General features: G+C 36.5%; 2 protein-coding genes across 2 annotated transcripts; both read left to right on the forward strand.

Moving 5' to 3' along the window:
- Positions 1 to 140: 140 nt before the first annotated feature.
- LOC107414019 (hydroxyacylglutathione hydrolase cytoplasmic) lies at positions 141 to 3,583 on the forward strand. Its single transcript, XM_016022101.4, has 7 exons — positions 141 to 299; positions 420 to 542; positions 689 to 850; positions 1,257 to 1,335; positions 1,757 to 1,870; positions 2,920 to 3,096; positions 3,289 to 3,583. Exons 1-7 carry the CDS (start codon positions 253 to 255, stop codon positions 3,361 to 3,363), a joined length of 777 nt encoding a protein of 258 aa, XP_015877587.2. The 5' UTR covers positions 141 to 252; the 3' UTR covers positions 3,364 to 3,583.
- Positions 3,584 to 4,285: 702 nt separating this feature from the next.
- LOC107414042 (uncharacterized) lies at positions 4,286 to 9,212 on the forward strand. Its single transcript, XM_016022132.4, has 8 exons — positions 4,286 to 5,463; positions 6,207 to 6,283; positions 6,393 to 6,561; positions 6,990 to 7,078; positions 7,170 to 7,334; positions 7,451 to 7,528; positions 8,225 to 8,328; positions 8,830 to 9,212. The coding sequence occupies exons 1-8, from the start codon at positions 4,782 to 4,784 to the stop codon at positions 8,933 to 8,935; spliced, it is 1,470 nt and encodes a 489-aa protein (XP_015877618.3). The 5' UTR covers positions 4,286 to 4,781; the 3' UTR covers positions 8,936 to 9,212.
- The last annotated feature ends 7,615 nt before the right edge of the window (positions 9,213 to 16,827 follow it).

Consider the following 16,827-nt stretch of genomic DNA (forward strand, 5'->3'; position numbering starts at 1 on the left):
ATTGGGCCTACTCAATGACGGGCACCACTGAAAAATGACCCATGGGCCTTAGTCAGTGGCAAAAGCCCTAAATTACATTAAAATAAAAATTAAATCTTTACAATTTAAAAAAGTTTAATAAGCCAACCAGCAATACGTGGTATAATTTGGGAAGCCCATGTGGCACCTCCATCGTTGTTATTCTGGGTTTGCACCTCTTCAAGGACCGGCTGGGTTTGGAAACTGAAGCTGGAAGCTTTTGGCAAAGAGAAAATGAAAATCTATGAGATTCCTTGCTTGGAGGATAACTACGCCTACCTGTAAAATCACAACCACCTCCTCTCCAATATCTGATTTTTTTGTTTTTTTTTTGCCCCTTTCTGTCATCTGGGTTTTGTTAATTAATGGTGAATTTGTCGTGGGTTTTGAGTAATTTGCAGGATTATCGATGAGACAACCAAAGAAGCCGCAGTGGTTGACCCTGTAGAGCCCGAGAAGGTTGTTAATGCCGCTAAACAACATGATGTACTTCTCAAGCTCGTCCTCACCACTCACCACCACTGGTCTTACCACATATCCTTTTCTCTTTCAAATTTTTTTTTTTGGAATATATATATATATATATATATATATATTGTGTTTTTGGAGGCATATTAGAAAACCCTGAATTTTATTATTTATGTGATTATTGAATTTGAATGAGAATTAGGGATCATGCTGGTGGAAACGAGAAGATAAAGCAGTTGGTACCTGGGATTAAGGTATATGGTGGTTCGATAGACAATGTCAAGGGCTGCACTGATAAAGTAGAAAATGGTGATAAGATCTCACTTGGCGCTGATGTTAATATATTGTCTCTTCACACGCCTTGGTATGGTTTTTCGAGCTCCCTCTAGTGTTGTATACGCCTTGGGCCTATGTTTTCCCTGCTTAGCTAATTTGTTGGTTTTGCTCTTAGCTTGTCTTCTTTTGTGACATCATATTTAGTTGATTGTTCTTTGTGTGTATCATGTTTATGCCGTTTTCTAAGCAAACAACATTCAACTTCTTGAAATAATAGCATGATATCCTCGAGAACTAGACCTTAATGGGGATAGTTTATGCAGACCCTCGTAACCTCCTGTGCCATACATTGGTCATCTGTTTAAAAATGCTGATTTACATGTCACTATTTTGTGTTTGCTGGTTTGTTTGGTAAATGATTTAGCCTATTCATTGACTGTATCTCACATTTTGTGCTCTTACCTATATTGTTCTCCTGGAAATGCTCTATTCAGCCACACCAAAGGTCATATAAGCTATTATGTGACTAGCAAAGAGGGAGAGGACCCTGCTGTTTTTACTGGAGACACACTGGTACGATGTTGGAAGGGTTTTATTTTGTTCGTGATTAGTGTATCCAAATGATGCTGTGAGATCAAATACTATAGTATTTGGTTTAATCATGTCAAGTTTCCTTTCTGCTTAGAGAACAAATATGGAACCCCGAAAAAAAAAGAAAAAAAAGAAAGCCTAAGTTGAGATGATTATAGTTTATTTGGGTTTAGAAATATACAAGCCAAAATGCATGGTTTACGTATTAACTATTCAAATTGTCACTATGAGTACAACAATATCAAGTTGTTTCAACTTTTGGAAGATCAAAAGCTTATCTTATGTCATCGTTTTAGGCCTTTTGCCAGTGATTAGAAGGTTTGGTTCTTCATCATCCATAATAAGGCTTATGCCTGATTACGAGGTTTGAAGTAGTTAATTGTGGTCATTTTTTTATATGCAGTTCATTGCTGGTTGTGGGAAATTTTTTGAAGGCACAGCAGAACAGATGCATCAATCATTATGTGTGACATTAGGTTCATTGCCAAAGCCAACTCGAGTTTATTGTGGCCACGAGGTATATGAAGATTGGGATATTAATTCATTGTATTATTTCTTTTTCTTGGTGGGCGAAGATTAATATTGAAATTTGAGGAAATTATTTAACTTTCTTATCACAATGAGATCAATCGGAATTAGTTTCTAGTGGTTTCTATCGGTTTAAAATTTCATGCACCATATTCATGTTTAACATTGTTCAATTTAAAGCTTTTGAGATGTTCATGGGAAACTGTTGTGACTATCTTGCAACTTTGAAAAGAATCCGGTTTGTTTCCAGATACGGACAAATTTCAAGTTCCAGTAGTTGATCTTGAATCATCTGTTTTTCCTATTATTTTTAATATGATTTCCTTTTTTCCTTGGAAGGAACATGCTGTAATATGGCAAGGTATGCAAGGACACGCTAGGACCACTAGAAATCTAAAGACGATTCAAGGAAAGCATATTCAAATTTTATAGCTATAGAGTATTGAGCTGGCTATAGGTTCACAGCAATGTTCTAGAATTTAGAGAGAGCAAATAATTGATTTTGCCATTCATTAGCTGGAACTAGTACCATAGAGCATCTGATATGTTAAAGTCGTAAGCTTTTTTTGCCTATTTTAAGTCTGTAGTATGGTAATAATGAGCCTGAACAACAGAGATAACTTATATTATTTACCAAAATAAATAAATAGAGAAAACTTATGTTATTAATCATATTACCAAGCAAGATCGTTGTGATAATTGGAGCAAGTTGAGTGTGTCAAATATCAATTGCCAACTTGGAATAGTTTTAGGCAGAATATTTGCTAGGTGGTTTATCATCCATTGCACACTAATTTTTTCCTTAATTGAGGTATATATTCGGGACACCTTTCGATTGAGCATACCATAGCTACCTTTTTCAATAGTAGTAAATATCTTTGATAGCGCTTGCTGAAGTTTCTAGGTTCTAATCTGATTCTATATTCATGAGAGAGTTTTTACATATTATACATTCTTTAAATGATCTGTATATCTTATTCTCTCTATCGTCTCTTTTCTTTTAATGGAAGAGTAATGGTTTGGTTTTTGGTGTTTCAGTACACAGTGAAGAACTTGCAGTTTGCTCTTACAGTTGAACCAGATAATGTCAAGATACAGCAGAAGTTATCGTGGGCAAATCAGCGGAGGCAAGCTGGGCTCCCCACGATTCCCTCCACAATTGGGGAAGAGTTGGAGACAAATCCCTTCATAAGAGCCGATCTACCAGAGCTTCAGGTTTTCTTATTTTATTATCAGATTTACCCTTTCATTACCAAATTTGTTTGACACATTCGAGATAAGTTGCTAGTTTCTATTGGGTGTGTTCATTTTCACTTCCGCTGAACTTTGGCAGCACCTTATGTTAGCTAGTTGTACATATCAATGTAAAACACAACTTGCTCATGTAGAAATCTGCATTTTTTACAGGTGAAGGTGGGCCGTCACTCTGCCATTGAAGCCCTCCGAGAAATAAGACGGCTCAAGGACAACTGGAGGGGCTAACCGATGACCTTTGAAAATCCTGCTTCCACCTTGTTTCTGTTGTGCTTTTAATGTAGGTATATAAAGTTTATAAAATATGGTTGGAGAAAACGTTTGCCCCAAGAAAACTTTTTGCAATCCATTGGACCAATGGTGGTTTTCAAGACTTTGAAAAATGTTATGTTTTGACATTGTTTCTTGATTGCCAATCTTATGCCGTGTGTTAGAATTATTAATTTAATTTGTCTCTATCAATCTTCTACACCCCATGAATATATTATATACACATATTATACATATATATATATATATATATGGTGATATCATGCTGAGAGCTTGCCAAATGCAAGTCCAAATCAAGCCGTTGGATTTGTATATTAATTGATTACTATAAAATGATATACACGGACAACGCGATTTCTTCGCTTTAAGGTATAGAAGCTGAGGTTGTGGGGTATAAGTCGGTGGTTCTAGGAGACAAAGTCAGCAAGTCACAGCTACTTATTATTATTTTTATTAGCAATTGGAAAAACCGGAGAGGCAGCGAAGAAAAAATGGTCAGAGAAAGACAGTGATATCCATTTTTTTATTTTTTTTTATTTTAGCTCAAATCAATCATGTTTAATTCCAATGAAACTCAGATCTTAAAGATTTGTTATTAAAATGGGAATTAGTTACAATATGCGTATTATGAAAAAAAAAAAATTTTTTTTGATACAATTCTGTTTTAGTTAGTGAAAAATAGAAAACCCAGTTGAGATTTTGTTATATGGAATAGAAAATAAATATCTTTCTGTTTTATATATATTTAAATATTGAAGAGAAAACGGTGGGGTTTGGGCAAAAAGACAGCTCATATATAATATCTTTACAATTGCCTTTTTTTTTTTTTTTTTTTTGAAAAAAAAAAAATTTGCTTTTAATTTTCATGATTGACTTTGCCTTGTTCAACGGTCATTTGTAATCGCTCTCTCTCTCTCTCTGTCTCTCTGGCTCTCTTGGGAAAAGCCTCCTTTCGGGGAGGAGGAGGCGTTAACGAGTCGTCGTGAAGAGAAAGACCGAAGGAACTTCGAAAAATAATAAATTAAGAAAAAAAGAGAGTACCTTTGCATTTAGGTGTTTTTGCAATTCGACCCCAAAATGCCAAATCCAAAAACAAATTATTTTCCCACTTTCGTATATCTCTATGTGTTTTTGATGATTGTCGTTTCTTCATCTAAAAGTCGGTAAAAAAAAGATACAGAAGGTTTTCTCTTTTTTTTTTTTTTTTTTTTTTTGGGGGGGGAAAATTTCTCTCTTTTGCTTCTATTTTCTTGCTTGCCAAACCGATCATTTGAGAAAATATTAATTAAAAAAAAAAAGAAGAAGAGAAAAGTTGCTGAAGAGGAGGTTTTTGTATTTTTTTTTTTTTTTTTGGATTGGTGTTGGGGAAAAGAAAAATGGAGACGTCAGGTAACGGTTCAGATTCGTACACAAATTCTACACAAGAGAATACTAGTACCAGTGGTGGTGGTGGTGGTAACAATCAAAGACTAGGGTTTGGGAGGATGCAATTGTCTGCCCTCAATTTTTTCCGATCGCCACTCTCTTTTCTGTTGGATTATTCTGGTATCCTTCCACCGGCGACTAATCACCGTGAAACCGAGCCTCTTATCGCCGTCAACGGCGGTGCGGCGTCACCGGATTCGAGGCCGCAATCTCCCGGACCTTGTGTTGAGACAGTTTTCGGTGGGACTAGTTCCGGTGAGGTTTCGATTCAGATAATTGGTGGTGGAGAACAAGAAGGTGGTGGTCACTCTGTTCCTTCTCAAGGACAGCAGGCCGGAGAAGCTAGTTTGGACAGGAATGGTGAATCCGTAGGTGGAATGCCAGTGTCGGAAAATCAGTCTAGTGGTGGTCGGAGTGATAATGGGGCGGCGGCGGCGATGGCTGGGGGGAGGGTCCCTTCGCCGCCTGCTGGTAGTGGGCGAGTGGATTCTGTCGGTGTTAGGAGCTCTGGGGATGATAACAGTAGGGATTCTTACCCAAGAAACGATATTCAACAGTTTGCGAAATGGACTGAGCAGGTTCTTCCATTTTCGTTGCTCTTGCTGGTGGTTTTCATTCGCCAACATTTGCAAGGTACTGCTTTCGTGCTTTCTTTGTCTCCCTTTGTATCATTCTCAATCAATCTCTATGCCTAACTCAGAGAGGGAATGATTTTGCAACCTGTAAATTATGCTTGTTGTGCAAACTGTGATCTTGACTGGTTAACATGAGCTTGGCTCGTTCCTAATTTAGTGTCTTAGAGTATCCATTCACCAAAACCAATCTGCCTCAATTTATATACTCTGTATGCTAGCCCCTTGCTCGGTTCTTCTGAATTTCAATAGTGTATATACTGGCTTGAAGTTTTAGGTGCCTGGTTTTTGCAAAATGTGTGTTGTATGAATTGTTTATGCATAAACCTGGTTCGCAGAAAATATTATTCTTATTGCGGCTGTTTGCAATTTATTGAGACACGCTGTAACAAATTTGATGGGGTATTTGATGGTGAGAGAAAGAATACAAAATATTTTGGAAATTACAGATTTGTTCATTGTAAAAAGAAGTTTCAACGGCTCCTGCTTGCAGCTTCTCTTCTTTTATACGAGTTTGGTCATTTCTATTGACAACATCAAAGAGTTCTGTAGGAATTTTCTGGTTGTTTTGTGCTGTTTGATGCAGTTAGAGTGATTTGATTTAAATTTGGATCTGTGGTGTAATACATAACACAGTGGTGATGTGAAGCTTCACATGCATGTTTTAGCTTGTTATTGTCTTTTATTTTTTTATTATTTAAGCGTTATTTCAACTGCTGATTCTTTTATATGGAGAACTTTCAGGTTTCTTTGTCACAATTTGGATATCAGCTGTCTTGTTTAAATCAAATGATGTTGTTCGGAAGCAGACATCTCTAAAGGTGTGTCTTTTTTTTTTTTTGTTTTTTTAGATCCTCTAATGATATCTATATGCCACCCAAAAAGCCTGTCAGAGTGCATAAAAATGATGAAAAATGTTTTTTTGTGCAGGGAGAGAGGAAAGTCCCTATTCTTGTTGGCATCACCATCGCTTTTATGCTTCATGTAGTTGGTATATACTGGTGGTATCGAAATGATGATCTTTTATACCCATTGGTCATGCTTCCTCCAAAAGCAATACCCCCTTTCTGGCACGCCATTTTTATTATTTTGGTGAACGGTATGCATTGGAAGAGCCTAGTTGTTAGTTGTTGTTAACTACCAGTGTCAGAATTGTTGCTTTGATGTCTTTCACAAGTTTCATAGAAGCATATGATAGATAAGTTGACCATACAATTATTAGTAATTAAGTTCTTTGGAATTGGAAAAACCTCTAATTAAATTATGACACCATCCTAAATGATCTTATTGGGTCTTAGTTTTGTATCTTATTAATTAATATCACATAACATGTTCTACCATCTTGTCAGCTCCTCTTTCTTCTTCTATCTTGAGAAATCATCTTGGAGCGTTCTTGTTGATATAGCGTTGTGCAATCTCTTATCTGTGGTTCTGTTGCTGTTTTATGTATTTGTCTCTGTTTTGCTCTCTCCGTGTTGGTTGCCCCTTCACTTATTTCCTATTCTATTGCTGTTGTATTACTTTCAGATACAATGGTGAGGCAAGCAGCAATGGCTTTCAAGTGTTTACTGCTTATATATTACAAGAATGGGAGAGGTCATAATTTCCGTCGGCAGGTAATATGGCATTTGAGCATTAAAAATTTCCAAGCATGTTCAAGTAGCTCTTATTTTGTTATAACTCCCTGACAGTTCTCTCATTTTGAAGGGCCAATTGTTAACTCTAATTGAGTATGCAATGCTGTTGTACCGTGCCTTGTTACCCACACCTGTCTGGTATCGGTTCTTTCTGAACAGAGAATATGGAAGCCTCTTCTCATCACTAACTACGGGATTGTATTTGACGTTTAAGCTAACAGCTGTTGTTGATAAGGTATTCTTATAGTTTATAATCTCCAACTCTGCTATTTTTGGAGTTAAAGATTGTGATAAACTTTTTGGTCTGCTAAACTACATATTTTGTCTTTTAACTTTTATGTTGCTGGTCAGGTCCAATCCTTCTTTGCTGCAATAAAGGCATTATCGAGGAAGGAAGTTCATTATGGGTCTTATGCCACATCTGAGCAGGCAAGTTCTTAGCAGTCTCTTTTTGTAGGAAATGCTTTAATTATAATAATTAAAAATGCTGCGAAAACAATGTATGTTTATATATATATATATTTTGTGTTGTGACCTCCTGCTGTTGTTCCGTCGCACTATTTTCTTTATGTCTTATCTTAGGTTTCTTTCTCGTGCAATGAAATATGAATTATTATGTTAATTAGCCTTCTAGCAATTACAGTTCCTTATCTTGTTAATCATTGCTACTTCCTTGTTCATTATCTTTGTTGGGTGTCTTGACAACTTTGATTAGGCTTCTTTCGTGCCCCGAAAAAAAAAAAAAGGTAAAAACAAAAAAAACAAAAAATAAGAACAAAAATAAAACACAGGCTGATTGTCTTTTTTATATAAGAGATTCAGCATAAAAAGAACAATAACTTTCTGTAAGATTTCTTTGGTGTTATAAGTTTAATAAATTGAACATGGCTTGGTTGGGGAAGGAAAGCTAGAATATTTCTCATGATGGTTTTTTGTGAGGCCCTCTCAACTTGTGCCCCGTTTTTTCTTTTGTTATGTGGTGTTACTCTAAAGCCTTGGCCCAAGATAAATGTGTATGTTTACATCTGTTGCTTCTATATGCTATATGTAATTTGGGTCTTAGTTTCTGTAAAGCTCCTTCCATATAATTATTAATGCATCCAAGTTGCAACAACTTAAATGCAGGTAAATGCAGCGGGAGACCTTTGCGCCATTTGCCAGGAGAAGATGCATGTTCCTATCCTGTTGCGTTGCAAGCATATCTTCTGCGAAGACTGTGTTTCTGAGTGGTCAGTATATGCCATCTCTTTCATCCTGTTTTAAGAAATGTTCAGAATGTTGTATCGTTAGAAACAACCTTTTATGAAAGATTGCTTATTCCTGCATGTGGTTCTTGAATATTAATGATGAACTACAAATGGTAGAATGATAGAGCCACTATGTAGGAGTAGGGATATGAAATGGCAAAGAAAAGGGTATATGCTCTCTTTTGAGTGGTCAGTATGTGATGTCTTTTTCAGAATGTTATATTGTCGAAAACAACCTTTGTGAAAGATTATTCCTGCATGTGATTCTTGAGTATTAATGATGAACTACAAATGGTAGAATGATAGAGCCAGTATATAGGACTAGTGATACTGATATGAAATGGCAAAGAAAAGGGACCCTTGTTCTAAACACATTCCTGCCAGCCACAAGTATGAATTGAATTATTTTACACAGTGATTATGTATCTTTTTAACTTTTTCGTCTAAATATATATATATATATATATTTTTTTTGTTTTCCAGGTTTGAGAGAGAAAGGACTTGCCCTCTGTGCAGGGCACTTGTTAAACCTGCAGGTTTGAGGACATTTGGGGATGGATCAACAAGTTTGTTCTTTGAATTGTTCTGAAATTGGTCCGAGTTGTTGTCTCATCGTTAGGTTGCCCCCTAAAAATCAGATGGAATGTTACAATCAGAATCTAATTTCGGTCATTAGCATATCCATGTATTGTAATCTTAAAGGTCTGATGTATCTAGGGCCTTTTGAGCTTGGTGGATCAAACAGATGAGATGACCAATTGAACCGACCCTAAATCTCAACCATATAGATGTTAAATTTTTGATGTGAATGGAAATTCACTCATCATAATGACACATCATTGTTTATGTACATAATTATTCTTCCATCTTTCGTCTTCTCTCCTATTATTTTGCGTTTACCCCCACTATTTCATACATCTTTAACTGAACTGGTGTTTCATTCAAATCAAATGGTGATTATATCGAATTGCAGCAGAAAATTTTGGATAAATTCTGGATATGCGGTGTGTAAAGGGGTCTCCAGCCATGTCTTCATGGTTTGTTTGTTATTTTTTTAGGTTGCTTCAACCTTATTACTAGTTGTAGAAGTTATCTTTTCAGTGAATGATATAATTAGGTTAAAATAATAAATATTTTGGTTCGTTGATCCAATCTCCTTTTGTTTTTTTTTTTTTTTCTTGTTTTTTTTTAGTTCTATAGATCGCTATCACATATATTCTGCTTGTCCGGTACGTCTGGAAATGTTGGTTTGGTTGCAGGCCAAGTCTTTTTGACAGATTTTTGGGCTTTTGCACCATTTGTACCCTCTTTTTTTTTCTTTTTTCATTTTTTTTTTCCCTTTAGATAGAGAAAAAGGACTTTGACATTTTTTTTTTTTTTGGGTTATCAACTGACAGAGGTAAATTAAATGGTATTTGCACATGGAAGGAGTCTTGGTTTGGCGAAAATATGTTTTTTTCATAGCTTTGGTAGTATTGGAAAGAGTTAAAACTTTATTTGTTTATATATTTTTCTGTTTTTAATCTTAAAAATTGATGAAAATGAAATGGGCTAAGCCTGATGTGTACTTGTAGTTAAGATATTAAGATATTTGGTATGTAAAGATCGAAAAATCATTGGTGTTTTTCAGTAAATAATGAATTGGAAAAAGAAGAGAATATATATATATATATATAAATATGGGTAAGATCAGAAATGAGAATAGCTGGAGCTAAGTGGTCCAATGGAAATGGTCAGATTGCTGTTCCCCACTGTAAATGGTTGTGGGATCAAGTTGCACCTTTTGTCATCCCTGTGATCTCTCCATATTATGTTAGTGCCTCAAAAGTAAAATACCAAAGTAACATATTTTCAGAGTCTGGTGTCAAAAAGTCTACTTCATTTTTTGTACCATCCAAAACCCCTCTTTGGGACCACGAATATTTGCCATATATCTTCTGCTTTTCCACAATCACAAACTTTGCTAATTAATATGGAGTTGACTCCTCTTATTTGCATCATTGCATTGCATTATCTTCTGACTTTCTTTGTTGACACATTACTTTCTGACTTTCTTTGTTTACATATTAAAGGTCATCTTAGCTTGAGGTAGATACAGTAAGATAACAAGATCATTGATGAATTTGTGACTTGGCTAGGTTTGATTGGTATAATTTTTCCTTCTTCATTGCATTATCTTCTGACTTTCTTTGTTTATATATTAAAGGTCATCTTAGCTTGAGGTAGATACAGTAAGATAACAAGATCATTGATGAATTTATGACTTGGCTAGGTTTGATTGGGATAATTTTTCCTTCTTCATTGCATTATCTTCTGACTTTCTTTGTTTACACATTACCTTCTGACTTTCTTTGTTTACATATTAAAGGTCATCTTAGCTCCAGGTAGATACAGTAAGATAACAAGATCATTGATGAATTTGTGACTTGGCTAGGTTTGATTGGGATAATTTTTCCTTCTTCAAAGTTTCAGCTTCTTCGTAAAAACTTTTTTAAAAAGCAACACTTCCATCAATTTAGGTTAATTAAAAGTTTTTATGAAAGTTTAAATATCTAAAACTTCAAAAACTCTTTCAGAAAATTAAAACTACTAAACACTTTAAAAAGCTACTTTTAAATTTAAACTAAAGTTAAAAAGCAACATTTTAGAAACCATACCAAACAGAGTTTAAATCTCCAATTACAAATATTCATTCCTTTTTTTCTTTTTTCTTTTTTTAAAAAAAAGGTTTGAATTAAGGATTTTGGTCTTGAAGAAATAATTATGACTAGCATTTAGGTGTTGTAAAACATGGAATATTTGGCCTTTTTTTTTTTTTTTTCCCGTCTTTCTTTATTAAAAGGGTGGATATTTCTATCGTAGCCTTGATGGAAGTACATGGAAAAGCAAGTTGAGAGAGTTAAGAAACACCAAAACAGCACAAAACCATCCTTATTGGCCATTGCCCACCAGGTAACAGCAATTGCCTCTCAGATACCAAGAACTGACTGTAAATATATATATATATATATATAGATATATGATTGCAAATAAGACTAGGCACCGCATGGCTTAAATACCTCTCATCTCTTTATGAACCACTATCTATGGATTCAAATGGCTACAGCTAAGGAACCAACATTTATGGCATTTGCCAAAATTAATTTCATCTATCACTGAATATTGACCCCCACTCCCCATCTCCATCCTCATCAGATTCGGGCCAATGTTATCTGAATATGTGTATATATAAACTAAATAATATATAATATGTACATATATGAATGTGCATGAATATAATATGTATATATATAAATGTGCATGTAGTAAACTAACCCTTTAAAGCAATAATAGCACTACCTTATATTAATACCACATTGACTACCAATCGACATGATGTAAATCATAATCCTTTTAGCCATTATATATTTTCTCATTTCCTTCAAATCGCTACTATATCTATATGTGTTCTAAAGAATATTTAAAGTGTTATTTGTCACTATAGTTGGTGGCTGGTGAGAGATATTGTTTGTAATTAACATGATCCTTTTTGCATAGAAATTATTATTACTTTTATATTAAAATTTATTTATTTTATTGGAATGAAATTTGTCATCATGAATATATTATATAAATGTTATTGGTATCTCATAATCAATCAGACAAATCACTTAGTTGTGAAAAGATAACAACATTTTTAAATCTGAAAAACAACAAAGAGTAAAAAATGAAATAAAAAAAAGTAAATAAATAAAAAAAGCTTTTACTCTGATCCATGACTGGCTATATGAGCCCCGCCTGATGGGACTTGTTTGTTACTTTTGAGTCTTTGACATGAATTTTTCTCTGCCATTGTCATTTGCCTTTCAATTTCATATTCCGGAGCATATTGTCACGGGCCTAGGTTTTCCAACACTCCCGTGCGGCACTTAGCACCTCCCTTGCTAAGTAAGCCTTGCTCACAAGCTATGAAAAATGCGGAAGCTAAGAATGAGAGAGTAGGAAGTAGGAGAGTTTGAGAGAATGTGGAGAATACTTGTATTGCTAGAATACTTGATGTGCTTGGATATGTTACAAATGAGAGACCAACCCCTTTATATAGAGGGCTTGGCATGTAGGAAGATTCTAGATATGTACACATGTCACCTATCTAGTTAGAGTTCTAGATTATTCTAGGGTTATGTACAAGATATTTACATGGAGTATTCTAGAGAGATTCCAATCTACATAAGTCTAGGTTGCTCTTGAATCTTCTAGAATCTTCCGGGTTCCTCTTGTATCTTCATGGAGAGTGTAGAGTCTTCCGGTTAAACCTCAAGGGTTTTACTCCTTTTGCGCGGGACGTGACACTCTCCCCCACCTAAACTCGCGACGCCCTCGTCGCGCCTTCTTCCTTGCCCGCCGAATGTGATCTTTGAGTTGCCGTTGTGTATCCTCGTGCTCCCCACTTACTTCACCATCCGGCAGGTCCTTCCCCTTTACCAAGTATTTGGTGTAGTTAGGCACGCCTTCACGTTGAACGACTCGATCCGCAGGTGTGGCTTCCACATCCTTGTCGGGTGAAGTCGCTATTACCATGGGTGCCTTTCTTGGCTTACCTTTCTTTGGGGCTCCCTTGCCCCCTTTCCCTACAATGGGAAGTGCCCCCTCGTAGGGTCCTATCACCCTCCCATTCATCTCGTGTGGTTGGGGTATTGGTTTGACTAAGGTCCCTCCCTTAGCCTCCACATGCCTTCTCTTGTCGTCTCCACGACTTGAAGTCAATGCACGCAAGCTCCCTTGGTGCAACTCCTTTGGCACATCTTGTACCTTAGGAGGTGTCTTGGCATGGCTTGGGGCATCCTCACTAGGCTTTTGTGCAGCAGCCAAGTTGATTTGCTCCTCCATCTCAACTTGCAGTGCCGACAAAACCTTGGTCTCCCGCTTGCTAGCTTGTTCCGTAGGCACCATGCACGTCGTTCCCCCATCCATGATGCATAACTTGTTAGCAAATGGGAGTGGGAAAGCCTTTACTTGGTTGAAGAAGTCCATGCCAAGGACAACCTTGTAGTCATCCATGGACACCACCGTTAGATTCAATTGGCCCTCCCAATCGCCGATGGTGGTTTTCACACCTCGAGCAACTCCTTGGAGCGGCTTTGCGTCAGAATTTACCGCCTTGACGAAGCCCCTTCCTTGTGTTGCCTTAATCCCAAGCCTTTGTGCCTCCTCCGCCGATAGGAAGTTATGTGAGGCACCCGTGTCCACCAACGCCTTGGTGGGCACTCCATTGAGTTTAGCCTCCACGAACATTAGGCCACTCTTCTTGGTCTCCTTAGGAGCAGCCTTGATAGCATTCAGCAATTGTAAGGAACCTATACTAGTTCCTTCCTCTTGCTTCTCCTCGTATTGGGCAGTCATGGCATTCAGAGCCTTCCTTTTCGGACAATCCCTAACCCAATGCGGTCCATCACATAAGAAACAAGAGTTTTTAGGTTTGGAAGCGTCCTTACCTTCCCTAGGCGGCTTCCACCTTGAGCTTTTTGGCTTGTGTGCACTCTCTTCCCTTTCATCCTCTTTGGACCTACTAGGTTCTCCCCCACCTTTTCCATGGTTGTCTTTCCATTCCTTCGGCTTTGGAGAGTCTCTTTGGTTGGAGTAGTCGATGAAGCCTTCGGCATATGCAATGGCACTAGCCAAATCTTGTACTCCACGCCTCTTCAACTCCGTCTTGGCCCAAGGTTGTAGTCCATCCATGAAGTAGAAAAGGGAGTCTTTATCCGATAGGTCCGGGATCTCCAACACCAAGTTGGTGAACTCCTTGATGTATTCCCGGATATGGCCTACTTGCTTGAGTCGTCGAAGGCGACTCCTTGCCTCATCTTCGGCATTCTCCGGATAGAATTGCCTTTTGATATCCTTTTTAAAGTCATCAAAAGTATGGAAAGTGCACGTACCTCGCTCAATGTCGCTATGCCTCCTTCTCCACCATAACATTGCTGTGTCGCTAAGGTAGAGAGTGGCAGTCCTTATCTTTGAAGCATCGTCCGCAATGCCCATTGCTTCAAAGTATTGCTCCAAGCCCCAAAGGAAATTCTCGAGCTCCCTCGCATTCCTTGCCCCAGAGTAGGACTTGGGCTTTGGCACATCGATACGTGGCCCCTCGCGTATGGTGGTCGTCCCCGACGCCACCGCCCTCTTGCAAAGAGCCCAATCACCCCGCATATCCTCCATTTGGGTGCGGATGGCATCCAATTCCCTCTCCAACATTCCACGAAGGTCTGCTACCTCCCCCATGCATTGGTCGCGTGTCGCGCGGAGCTCCCTCCTTAAGGCATCGTCCATCCCATTGAGTAACCCCCTCACGGCTTGGTTGATGGCAATGTCCTCCGACTCTAGCCCATCTAGGCGACCCTCCAGCGCCTCAAACCGTTCCTGAACTCGGGATGCATGTTCCTCCAAGCGCAACTCTACGCCCATCATCACATCCTTGGACTTGGACTTATGCCTCTGCTTCCCCGCATTGGGGTTGCGTTGCTCTTCACGACCTCGCACATCGGTAGCTCCCTCCACATTGATGGTAACATCCGAGTTAGCCATCTTGCCTACTTCCACGTTACACCAACGATATGCTTGAGCAGCAATTGGCTCTGATACCAACTGTCACGGGCCTAGGTTTTCCAACACTCCCGTGCGGCACTTAGCACCTCCCTTGCTAAGTAAGCCTTGCTCACAAGCTATGAAAAATGCGGAAGCTAAGAATGAGAGAGTAGGAAGTAGGAGAGTTTGAGAGAATGTGGAGAATACTTGTATTGCTAGAATACTTGATGTGCTTGGATATGTTACAAATGAGAGACCAACCCCTTTATATAGAGGGCTTGGCATGTAGGAAGATTCTAGATATGTACACATGTCACCTATCTAGTTAGAGTTCTAGATTATTCTAGGGTTATGTACAAGATATTTACATGGAGTATTCTAGAGAGATTCCAATCTACATAAGTCTAGGTTGCTCTTGAATCTTCTAGAATCTTCCGGGTTCCTCTTGTATCTTCATGGAGAGTGTAGAGTCTTCCGGTTAAACCTCAAGGGTTTTACTCCTTTTGCGCGGGACGTGACAATATGCTATTTACCAAAACCAAAAAAGGTTGAGCATAGGCTATACGGCCCTTATAGCGGTCCACTTACACTGGGAATAGGCAATGCATTATGAGCCTATAATTTTGCATATAGCTAATCTGATGAAAAGCCTACTTGAAAGAGCCTACAATTTCCTTTACTTATAGGTTGGGAAAAGATTTTTATTTATTAATTAATTAATTTATTTTTTGTTCTTCGTCAAGTTAAGAAATAAGCTACAAACACATGGAGAATTATTTGTGGATTAATAACAATAAAATATTTATATGCAGAACAATCAATTTGTCTTCCATCATTCATTTATCATCAGTTATTGGGTTATTTTTAGGATTAAAATTTAAAAATATTTTTATGGTCTAAATGGATTGAATGATATCAAAAATTTAAAATGATAAATAAATTCTATCTAGATTTATTTAAATTTAAAAATTATTTTATATCTCAACTATTAAAATAATTTAACAATTAAAAAGTGAATTTTTAATAAAAATATATCAATAATAGAAAAATTAGAAATTCATCGATATATTCTGTAAATTTTTTTTCCTAAAAAATCAATATATATATTGCAATAAAAGGTATATGATGGTGTCATGTAGGGTATAGTTTCAAGATTTATGATGGAAAAAAACTACTTTTACTCAAGGACTGTGAAACTTAGTAAAAACTACAGTCATGTAACAAAATTAACTCAATACTTTTATTAGAAGTGGCAGGCAACAAGTGAAAGCCAATCATTTCATGTACAAAATGCGCAATTAATGAGCATTGATCATCTTCAAGAATATATATTTGTCTATCTATTTTTCATCCAAGTATGTACATATATTTGTGATGTGATAGAAAAAAGGGTTGATGAGCATGTACCTTCAATAGTGGACAAGCAATTCAAAATAGTGAGAAATTATGCGAAGTTGAGATATGATTTACCTACTTTTAGAGATATATATATATATATATAATGGCTAAAATGATATTTATTAAGAATGTTATTTGTGACATAGTTTGGTTATTAAAAAAGTATTATATGAAATGGTTACATTATATATATTTTCTATACAAAAATTAACAATAATATGCAATATAAAAAAAAACATATTTATTTCATTCACCACATTGTAGTGGTATATATAGATAAATATATATATAATAAAATTTTATAATGTAGACAATCTATATTGTATTATAATATAGATCTTTTTAAAAATGATAATTTTTTAAAACAATCACCGATAATATTTATTTTTGTATAATAATATTAACAATAATTTTTTAAAAAATTATTATATTTAAAAAATAAACATAATACAAATGTAGTATAGATAAATTATATATACATGTATATATATAAAACCTTTCCCAACGTAGAGAGAGAGAGAGAAA

The sequence above is a fragment of the Ziziphus jujuba genome, chromosome 8 (genome assembly GCF_031755915.1).
Source record: "Ziziphus jujuba cultivar Dongzao chromosome 8, ASM3175591v1".
NCBI lineage: Eukaryota > Viridiplantae > Streptophyta > Magnoliopsida > Rosales > Rhamnaceae > Ziziphus > Ziziphus jujuba.

What these genes read in the sequence shown, in the direction of transcription:
- LOC107414042 (XM_016022132.4), top strand. Translation starts at nt 4,782, where the DNA reads ATGGAGACGTCAGGTAACGGTTCAGATTCGTACACAAATTCTACACAA. An exon ending in GTCATAATTTCCGTCGGCAG is followed by an intron (nt 7,079 to 7,169) that starts GTAATATGGCAT and finishes CTCATTTTGAAG; the next exon opens with GGCCAATTGTTAACTCTAAT. An exon ending in GAAGACTGTGTTTCTGAGTG is followed by an intron (nt 8,329 to 8,829) that starts GTCAGTATATGC and finishes TTTGTTTTCCAG; the next exon opens with GTTTGAGAGAGAAAGGACTT.
- LOC107414019 (XM_016022101.4), top strand. Translation starts at nt 253, where the DNA reads ATGAAAATCTATGAGATTCCTTGCTTGGAGGATAACTACGCCTACCT. An exon ending in CTCACCACTCACCACCACTG is followed by an intron (nt 543 to 688) that starts GTCTTACCACAT and finishes AATGAGAATTAG; the next exon opens with GGATCATGCTGGTGGAAACG. An exon ending in TTGTCTCTTCACACGCCTTG is followed by an intron (nt 851 to 1,256) that starts GTATGGTTTTTC and finishes TGCTCTATTCAG; the next exon opens with CCACACCAAAGGTCATATAA.